Source organism: Scaptodrosophila lebanonensis, unplaced genomic scaffold (genome assembly GCF_003285725.1).
Source record: "Scaptodrosophila lebanonensis strain 11010-0011.00,11010-0021.00 unplaced genomic scaffold, SlebRS2 tig00000001-arrow-pilon, whole genome shotgun sequence".
Classification (NCBI taxonomy): Eukaryota; Metazoa; Arthropoda; class Insecta; order Diptera; family Drosophilidae; genus Scaptodrosophila; species Scaptodrosophila lebanonensis.
This window is the reverse complement of record NW_022060529.1, coordinates 7,945,668-7,956,499: the sequence shown is the minus strand read 5'-3', so window position 1 is coordinate 7,956,499 and position 10,832 is coordinate 7,945,668. Positions and strand designations below refer to the sequence as shown.

The 10,832-nt window shown below is 39.4% G+C and overlaps 1 protein-coding gene across 1 annotated transcript; it reads left to right on the top strand.

Annotated features, from left to right (window-relative positions):
* Nucleotides 1–808: 808 nt before the first annotated feature.
* On the top strand, nt 809–10,832 carry LOC115634186 (phosphoenolpyruvate carboxykinase [GTP]-like). The gene is made up of 2 exons (XM_030531773.1): nt 809–1,255; nt 8,877–10,832. The coding sequence occupies exons 1-2, from the start codon at nt 1,221–1,223 to the stop codon at nt 10,762–10,764; spliced, it is 1,923 nt and encodes a 640-aa protein (XP_030387633.1). The 5' UTR covers nt 809–1,220; the 3' UTR covers nt 10,765–10,832.

Below are 10,832 nucleotides of genomic sequence, written 5' to 3'. Positions count from 1 at the left end.
TGAAAATAGCAATCAGAATCATTGCTTACTCTTGAAAGTACTGCTCATGGTTTGCAATGTTTAAATTAGAGAATATTTTGGACTGACAAATTAGATGAATCTATATTTTGTAAGTTTTTTGTGCGAACTTTTAAAGATTTAGAAGCTGTTATTGTATTTTATTTCTGCAGCAGGTATACTGCCAATCTACTCGTATATATTTTATAGTATTTGCTGTTTTGTTATTCATTTTAGATTAAACTTAAACTTTTGGACCTCAGAGAAGTTCGAGTGGGTACCTCGGTTAATGTCAAAGCAGCCACTAATAGTTCGACATTGTACTTTATTGAATGGCATAAACTAATCACGATGCAATATACATATATGCCATTTATGGGTGTGTGTGTGTGGGTGTGTGTGCACATGCGGTTTGGCAGTATTCGACAAACAATAAAACAAATCACAGCAGCAGCACCGGTAGCGGCAGCAGAGAGCAGTTGGGCGATACTAGGAGAGCGAGAGATGAAAAAGTACAATTGATAACGGACCGCAGGAACAGCTGAGCTCATTTGCATTTACAAGCCGCTTACCATGGGGATCGGCATGTGGCAAGCAAGAATGTGGGCAGGAGCAGTGCAGGGCAGTGGTTATCTTATCAGACAGAGTATATGCTCCCATGCATAAGCAAGAAGGCAGAATCGAAAGAGCGAAATAAAGACAAATACAAACATCGACCCACAAAAACATATACATACATACTCACATATACATAAGTAGGTACATATATGCTACTTAAGCGCAATACTTGCTATAGAGTTTCAGTTTGGTTTGTTGTGCGAACGCAGCAACAAGTGCCCACGACATCGAAACAACGACCGCAGCTGTGGAAATTGAAGCGCAACAAGTGCCACAAGCTTAAACAACAACAACAGCAAAAAAACTCTGTGCCGCGCTTTCCTAATTAATTTATTTTAAAGTGCACTTGTATATTTTTTCCATTAAACGTACAAATTTCAATTAAATTGTCAATTTAATGAAATTAGCAAACATCGCTGCCGAACAACAGAGCCCACAAAGGAACGTTAAAAATAAACAAAACAAAACGAAATAAATTCATTTAACGAAAATAAAACTGCATTTGCCAAAGCAACAACAATTGCTGACCAAAAGTGAAAGCAAAGGGAAAAGCAGAAGCATCCAAGAGCATTGAAGGTGCCAGAAGAACTAACAGAAGCAGAATAATGTTGCTGAACGGTGTGCAGTTCCTCAGAAGCGGGTGAGCCATATGTGATATTTTCTTCATATAGTATAGAGGGAGAACCGTGTCAATGGCATTTTGCGGTTGTTAGGGTAAAGACTGCTATTTCAAATACGAGTATAGTCATGGAAGTTGTTTAAAGAGCTGGAAAAAGGTACAGGGCTATCAACTAGAACCAAGGCTAAGCCCTTGACCCGCTTTTGTAATGCGTAACAATAAACTGAATTAGAATATATATAGGTGTTATATAGTATGTAATAATGCCATCAAAGAAAAACTAAAATATTATTCAAAATGATTCTTTAATAGCATATTCCTTTAATGGCATCATTCATATATTGTAGCTTCATACATATGTACGTACATAGCTGAAAATCCATTAAATAATTCATGTGATATAATTTCCTATATAGTACAAGTATTTTCGTATTGGTGTGTTTCATTATGAGAGCTCAATTATAATTATTGCTATTGCTACATTAATATTAGGAAAACTCTAGATGAGAGAGAACTTTCTTAAATGCTCAGCACTTAATGCGCTACAGATTCAGTAAAAAATTCCATGACACGCACTCCAAAGCGCAAGTTCCGCACTTCCGTTGCAAATAAATTGAAAGACATGGCAGCGAAACAGAGCAGCTGTGCAACAAATGGGCGTAAAAACAGCCTAAAGATCAATGCACTTGCAGTGGCTGTGACGACAAGATCAAAAATATATATATACTTGTATGTATATATATTTTTTTATAGTGCGCGAATAGTCACTGTGTAGTAGTCTTAAGCCAGCTGTTCTTCTCTTACTTGCTCACTCGCTCTCTCCGTCTCTCTTCTTCGTTCTGCATGCTCAAGTTCAAAACAATATTTGTTTATAAACAGTTTTCACGCACCTCCCACCACCACGCACAAGCATTTTACTCACATCTGATTTTATCAATGAAAACAGCAGAGCTTTCTAGTTAATTTCTGGTCTGCCTTTGCAAAATGTTGCCTACTTTTAGGCAGCAGCAAAAAATATGTGCAGCTTTGAATGTTAAGACGGGGCGTAACATAAAGTTTAATTTAATTGAAAGCCACTCTGGTGCCCAATTTTTGTCGTGCCCTCATGCGCTAAAAAGCATGCTACAAAAAAGGCAACAATTTTCAATTACCAATTGTTCGCTTTATTCGAATAGTCCGCCTCCCATCCCCTTCGGACCGACACGGCTGCGTTGTTGAATATTTTTCAGCCTTTGTTTTGGCGCGTCTTTGTGTGCTGGTTCTTAACGATCACTGGACAGGCGGGTTTTGTTATCATTGTGTGTCTGTGTGTGTATGATAGTGTGTGTGTCCGTGTTTGTGGTGATTGTGTGACGTAGGAGCCGCGTTCGTGTTATCAATAGACGGGTGTGTGAATGTGTTGGTGTTTTACGCGTTTTTGTTTTTACTCTGTCTGTGCGCTCTTACGAGGGCGCCTAGCAACAAAGCGGTTTTAGGGGCTCGGGCTCGATGCATGACTTTTTTGCTTGACTTGCTTGGCTTGTTGGCTGGTTTTCTGTTTTGGTTTTAGCTTCTTTTACTTTTTTTTTGCATTCTGGTCGATTGGACAGTTTTTTTTATTTGTTTTATTAATAACCGATCGCGCCACTTTTTCTACTTTGCTCGCAGACGCCATAAAAATTCTCAAAAGTCATTATCAAAACTTGTGTTTTGGTCATTGCTTTTGTTTTTGTTTCACTTTGTTTTGGGGATTTTATGCAGACAGGCACACGTGTCTAACATTATGAACTCTGGAAATTTGTGTATCTTTGGCACACTCTGAGAGCAATTTCATATTTGCGGCAATTCGAAATTGCTGGCAACCTGCGACAACGGCATCAACAACGCCTGTGCCACTGGTGATAACCTTAGCAACGACAACAACAATAAGTACAACAACAATGTATGTAGATGTAGGCTGTGTTGACGCTGAGCTTATTTTCAGGCCGAGCCCCCATGGACGCGTATAAGAAAACAAAAATGTACAATAATATTTATTAATTTTGCTCCAAAGAGAAATAAATTCCAATCTACGAGTATATACGTACGTACGTATGTATATAAGCACATACATATGTAAGTATGTTTGGTATTTTGATATAATGATTGTAAAAATATGCCTGTATTTACTGTTGTTGTTTATTATTTGATTGCATTTTAAAGCGGCGGGCACGCGCCTATCGTCATTGTTATTTGAGACGCCGCCTAAATTTACAAATCAATCAATAACATAAAATATTGCTCACATTCTGTGCGCCAATTATGTCAAATGGTTGATTGCTTATCAGCTAATTATTTGTTTACTACGCATTCCTAATTTTTCTTTTCCTTTTGTTTTTAATGCGATAGCTGATGATTCCAATAATTTTTAAATTTTGTTGACAATGTCATGGTTATTTCTGATGACGCAGCCTTTGTTTCATTCACGATACGCGACTCTTCAGTAGGAATTAAGTAAAATACGTGGAAAATATATTAATAGTACCTGTATTTGTATTGGTATATGTGTGCTTGTGTGATAAAAACGCAAAGTAAGAGCTTCAAATATAAATAACATATTTATAGTATATGCTTTCCTAAATTTGTATTGCAAATTAGCTTCTGTGTCAATATTATGTTATCTTATAGATTTTGTATTTGATATCAGTTTAAATGTTACAAAAAGCATTTTGTCATTGCATTTCAATTGAACTTTCGCTCTTTGTACCCGGAGGACCGCTTGTTGCACCCACGTCAATATTATTATAGAGCGTATTTTTACAGATCATTATATTGCATTATATGACAACAGAAATAGTATTATCAGCCATTTATAGCATCTTTAAGCACATTAACTGCCAGCTGCGCTTATCAGTTGGAAAACTACTATGTAAGTCAGTGGCTGAGCCTCGATTTTTGTACTTTGATATGCGGTAGGGACTCTAAATACTTTATTTGAATATACACAGTTTACATTTTTACATATTTAAATAAACAGCAACAGCAATGTTGGCAACCTAAATTACTTCAATAAACATGAAATGAATGTAGTATTAAAAATCTAATTGACTGGAAGGAAACCTATATGTAACTATGAAACAACAATGTGAATATTTATTCTGTGTTTACCTGACCCAATAAAATAGGTCAACTTAGACAAGAATTATAATAATAGAGTAAAATTCTAAGACACTTCCGAATGAAGTTAATTTCTGTTCCGGTAGCTAAAAATTCGAACTAATTTGAAAATAGTGAAATTTAGGTATTACCTCAATTTTCTAGAGTTAAGAGAAAGACGAAAATCGAGTTATATTATGTATCTGACAATGTTTAATGTTGACCATAGTAAGTGGAGTACACTGAAAGAAAAATTAATATTTCATTCATTGGTCTTTGTGGAGTCTATACCCTAGGCAAGGGGCTGAAGCTGCTTATAGCATTATAAATACAAATTTAAGCTCGTACAAATGATGATTTATGAAAATAAAAAATTTAATAATGATATCGGCATTTATACAAGTAGGTTTATTTATGGTTGTACATGAAGCAGCCAAAACTGGTTGTAGCTAGTTAGCTACTATGTGTTTGATAAGAATTGAGTGCCGATTTGAGGCCAATTTGATAAGAATTTAGTACCCTAATTGGGCGGCTCTCGAACGTCTACGACTGTCCCTTTTTGCGCAGTCTGTATTTTGAAACCTGAGTTAGACGGTATGTTGCAAAGTTAATGAACTCAGCAGACAACCGACAACCGACAACAGACAAATGCACAAACCAGTTCTTGGTAGTCTACGCCAGGTCTGATTATGAGTCGTAATAGTCGTAAACATATAGTATAGTACTTGTACTATTAAACAGCCTTTGAAGAGTTGATTCCATTTGGAATATTTTGTTCAAATACTTTACCGTGCATATTTAAATGCGTATGAAATAAAATTTCCCATTGCGGTTGCCACGCGCTCAAAATAAAACTGCCACGTCAAGAATACTATACGCATATATGTATATGTACATGTGTCTCTATAAAATAAAGTAAATATACAAAATATATACCTATGTATATATAAAAATACTAGAAGAAAATACACATAGGTATTATGCATGTATGTACATATGTTTGAAAAACACGCGCTTGCCATTTCACAGTTTATTTTTTGCAACGCAAGAAATTTTCAATAAAAATAAAACTAAATATGTTGAACAAAAATAAATGCACGAACGGTCAGCATTCATGGCGTCATGCCCGCAATGTGCGACTATTTTAAACAAACAGAATCAATGCGTATATATGTTCGAGTATGTAAGTAAATGAGCTTTCCACTTGCCATTTCAAAAAGGGCATTGACAGCATCCCATCGTCATATCAACCAAATAGAAAATTCATAATCTACGCACTCATTATAGCAAAGCGCGTGGCAGATATCAGCCGAGAAGGGAACAAACCGCTGATGCCTAATTAGCCTCAGAGTGTTAAGACAACCACATACATATGTACATATATACAAGTATAAGCTGATAGCAAAAGTTCGGATGGTAATCATTTGCCATGTTTATATATTAATGTACATCGCAGCAAGTTCGAGAATGCTTCTAGCAAATTAAACAGTTTATGCTTCTTCGGTCAGAGTCGTCGTCTGCTCCCTTATCATTTTGCGATATAAAATGATTTTCAAATACATTTTACAGACAGCCAGACGTTCATAAAAGATAACACAACAAAATTATAAATAGTACAAGAGTAGAAAGCCAAACGAAACAAAGCAAAGCTAAATAACAAACAAAGAAATTAGAAAGTAAACGACAATTTACTCCTAAGAAACTTTTAGTTTAAAGCGGCCAAAATATCATTGCCATTAACTTATTATTTCTTAGAATGAAAAGACTAATTCAAATACAAATTTGTTAGCAGTTAATCAACCTTAATATGCCTAAAATATTATGACTATTACAAGATGTTTTAATCTCACCAGAGTCTTTAAATATAAATTTAATGAAAAGCGTCGATATTCCTCAACATAACAAAAAAAAAATTCTTTTTATCGGCAAATGGCTTCGAACCTCCGCCCTAATTTAACAAGTTTGTAATAAATGTATAACTGTTACAAAGTCTGGTTCCAAAAATTTCAGTTTTAATTAAAACAAATAAATAAACTATTCTGTATTAAATTATTCTATTTTCGTTTCGTTTTTCTAAAAGTAGGACAACTATTACATAGCTATGTTTATTAATTCCATTCCTAGTGATGAAGACAGCTCATCATATGCATAATTTTTGAGGTACTTGTATCTTGCTTATAATACTGATTTGAAGAAATCTTCAATGAATGCTTTACGTTGGCAGCCTTTATATATGTACATTCATTTGAAATACATAAATAAATAGTCATTGAATAACTTTTTTTAATAATAAAAAGTTTAATAATATAAAGCTGTTGAACTACTTATATCAAATGGAGAAATTCGGTCTATACGACAAATTCAAGAAGTTGACGAGTCAGAAATGAAAATAAATGCGCAGTTCCCAAAAAATATAATGTTTTTGCGTTGTCTGATAAGGTTTTTTTTTTATTCTGCGCTGAAAAATACATAAACACGATTACATAAATCGAGCCCAGACATGACGTCACAAACGGCCGTTAGTGTGAGTGTGCGAAGGTGGCGGCAACAGCCCGGACAAGGCAATGGACTTTGAACCAGCGACAATGTAAAAGGCAGCGGACTTGATGGGTATGATTGCTGTAAATTGTAAATATGTAACTGTTAGTGGGTGTGGGTGCGGGTGCGGGTGAAGGGCGGCCATAGATACACAAACACAAGCACACATACAAATACACACGCCGACACCGAGCATTATGAGCTGATAAGCGTACTGGATGCCGGAAGCGAGGGCAATGGTGATGGCGATGTAGATATTGGCGATTGTAGTTTACATAGCGCTTCAGTTTCATAAAAAAAACTGTCACAATTGCAGGCATATGTAAATAAAATGCGTCGCACGCACTAATTAGTGGCCCCAAACTACAACTACCTCCGCTACCGGTTGGCATTGATTAGCGATTGGTGCTGGAAATGAGTGTGTGTGTGTGAGTGTGTGCCACAAAACACTGTCGTCTAGCCATTCATAGTCGTGTTTTGGTTTTGCGGCCAGACAACAGGCAGCGGAGAGACCAAAACAAAGAAACCAAAAATACATTTTCGCTGTGGAAACTCGTTATTAAGAAAAGAGCACAGAGCGTGGCGCTTTGCGCATAGTGGGTCCATTCAACCAGAGGGAAAGATTAGAGGAACTTTTATGTTTTACTCGATCTCTTTAGCTCTTGGCGCCTTTATCAGAATGTGTGATTTATTTTGATTATTTCAAACATGGTATGGTTCACTAAAGTATTCGCTATCAGTTCAGCATTGTAATGTATTGAGTATTAACCATTTAGTAATCAGTTGTGGACCACTGTGCGGCGCTTAGATTGTTGAATCGTTGCCTGACTTGCTGCCTAACTGGCTGATGAAACGTTGCATCATACAATTTAGTCGAAACATGCTTGTATGTGCTCGCACATACACACACATATATGAACGATATGTGTCTGTGTAGCACTTCTAACGAAAGTGACGCAAATGACGCGCTCTTTTCTCAATACTGCATATATGTATGTATGTACATGCATATATACATATATGTATGTACTATATGTGAATGTGTATGGGCGCGCAATGAATTGCAGCTTCGCCATCAAGCGACTATTGAAGGTTGTTGGTACTTTTAGTTGCTGGGGCAGCGCAGACACGACGTTGGCTTTGGAATCCCCAAACAGAGGAGCGACCGCTCGAGTTTGGGAGCGAGTTTTTTTTATGAAACCGAGACCGACACCGAAACCGAAACCTGAACAACCAGACAACAGCTGATCAGCAAGTTTTTTGAATACACTGTGTGTATGCCTTTGTTTGTACAGTAGATATTGCGTGCGTGCACATCAAATGTTGTTCTCTTAAATATAATATACTCGTACATATCGCAAGAGTTTCGGAAATTTTTAAAATATAAATCACTTTATGACTTTTCAGACGAAAAAGAAGATACCATGTAACCATATAAAAAATTCATTTTATCTGCTTGATAAACTGTCTCAGAAAAGTTGATTGTCATCCATAAGAGTATTCCAGCAACGTTCTAATTCTTGTAAAAACCAAATTAGATGAACTTAGTGCCACATTTCTTTTCGTTTAATGGATTTATTCCCAAGACATCTCCAAGCAATTTAGCTGCTTCAATTTCTAACAGATGATAACTGATTACAAGTTGTAGACTTTAGACAAATTAGAAGTTGCAGGAATACTCATAAAGTTTCTTTAGAACAATGTTCACTGTAAATGGGCGAGTATGCTTGGGCGGCAACATGGGTAAAACAGCCACACATACGTTTATACTTCGAAGTGTATATGTATATACATACATGTGCTTGTATACTAGCTTACTTAGAATTTCAATGAATGGTACAGTTGTGTATGATATATGTAGTTGGGATTTATTTCAATTTCAAAAAGCAAATGCCTCTGATAGTGGCACTGGGCTAAAATTTTCTAAATTTCCAAATCCTCGTGCCTTCAAGGAAAGCCTTATATCTCTCTTTCCGTTCTCTCATTGCAGCCTAAATGTCGCCCCCCGCAGCTACAACAATTTCCGTCTCGTGTGCCGTGCGCTCTCTGTACAGTACGGCGATGCCAAATCCTTGACACCTGTTGTAAAGGAATACGTTGAGAAATGTGTGGAGCTATGTCGGCCGGAGCGTATCCACATATGCGATGGCAGCGTCGAGGAGAGCAAACTGCTGCAGGCTCTGATGCTGAAGCAGGGCACTATAGTTCCTCTGCCGAAGTACAAGAACTGTTGGCTAGCCAGGACTAACCCGGCGGATGTGGCGCGTGTTGAGTCAAAGACTTTCATATGCACGGACCGCAAGGAGCAGACAGTCCCAGTGACCCCAGACGCGACGCCTGGTACCCTTGGCAATTGGATATCGCAGGAGGATATGCAGGCAGCTATTGGAGCGCGTTTGCCGGGCAGCATGAAGGGTCGCACTATGTACGTGATACCGTTTAGCATGGGACCCGTCGGCTCACGACTATCGAAAATTGGAATTGAGATCACCGACTCGCCCTATGTTGTGGAATCCATGAAAATAATGACTCGAGCAGGTCGTCAGGTGCTGGACGTGTTGCAAGAGGGAAATAGCCAATTTGTCAAGTGTTTGCATTCCGTCGGCACGCCAGCCAGTGGTGTACAGGCCCAGCCCTCCTGGCCCTGTGATCCCGAGCGCACCATCATTTTGCATAAGCCATCCGATAATGAAATTGTATCTTATGGCTCCGGCTATGGCGGCAATTCGCTGCTGGGCAAAAAGTGCCTTGCTTTGCGCATTGGCAGCACCATTGCCAAGCGCGAAGGATGGCTGGCTGAGCACATGCTCATCCTGGGCATAACCAATCCACAGGGAAAGAAGATCTATGTAGCTGCCGCCTTTCCCTCGGCGTGCGGCAAAACAAATCTCGCCATGATGACACCCACACTACCCGGCTATAAAGTGGAGTGTGTGGGCGATGACATTGCCTGGATGAAGTTCGACTCCAAGGGTGTTCTGCGTGCAATAAATCCGGAGAACGGCTTCTTTGGCGTTGCACCGGGCACCTCACGCTCCACCAACCCCATTGCCATGGACACAATTTTTCAGAACACAGTGTTTACTAATGTCGCCTCCACCTCCGATGGTGGCGTATATTGGGAGGGCATGGATAAAGCGCAACTTTCCAGTGTGACGGTAACCGATTGGCTGGGCAAGCTGTGGTCCCAGGAAGCGGGCCGTGTGGCGGCACATCCAAACTCACGTTTTTGTACGCCGGCTGACCAGTGTCCCATAATCGATCCGGCCTGGGAGGATCCTGCTGGCGTGCCTATCTCAGCCATCTTGTTTGGTGGCCGTCGTCCTGATGGCGTTCCGCTCGTCTATGAGGCACGCAATTGGGCCCATGGCGTCTTTTTGGGCGCCTCTATGCGCAGCGAGGCGACTGCGGCGGCAGAACACAAGGCAAAGACCATTATGCACGATCCCTTTGCTATGCGGCCCTTCTTCGGCTATAACTTCGGTGACTATCTCGCCCATTGGCTGAGCATGGAGCAGCGCGGTAAGGTACCAAAAATCTTCCACGTCAACTGGTTCCGCAAAAGCGCCGATGGGAAATTCCTATGGCCCGGTTTTGGCGATAACGCGCGTGTGCTCGACTGGATCTTCAGACGCGTAGAAGGCGAGCAATGCTATCAAGAGTCGCCTATCGGTCGCTTGCCTAGCCAGGGAGCGCTAAATGTGTCTGGTCTGGAGGATGATGTGAATGTGGAGGAACTCTTCGCTCTGAGCAAGAACTTCTGGCAGCAAGAGACGCAGGAGATAGAGCAGTACTTCAAGGCTCAGGTGGGTGACTATCTGCCCCAGCCTGTGGCGGCGCAACTGGACGAACTGAAGGCACGGGTGGCCAAGATGTGATCTTCTAATCAATCTATGTATCTCCATAGCTTAATTGTTTCTACAATAAAGTAACGCATTTCATAGTA

Bases quoted from the DNA above. Each gene is read 5' to 3' on its own strand.
- LOC115634186 (XM_030531773.1), top strand. From the start codon at position 1,221: ATGTTGCTGAACGGTGTGCAGTTCCTCAGAAGCGG. The intron at 1,256-8,876 runs GTGAGCCATATG...CTCTCATTGCAG, and splicing joins GTGCAGTTCCTCAGAAGCGG to CCTAAATGTCGCCCCCCGCA.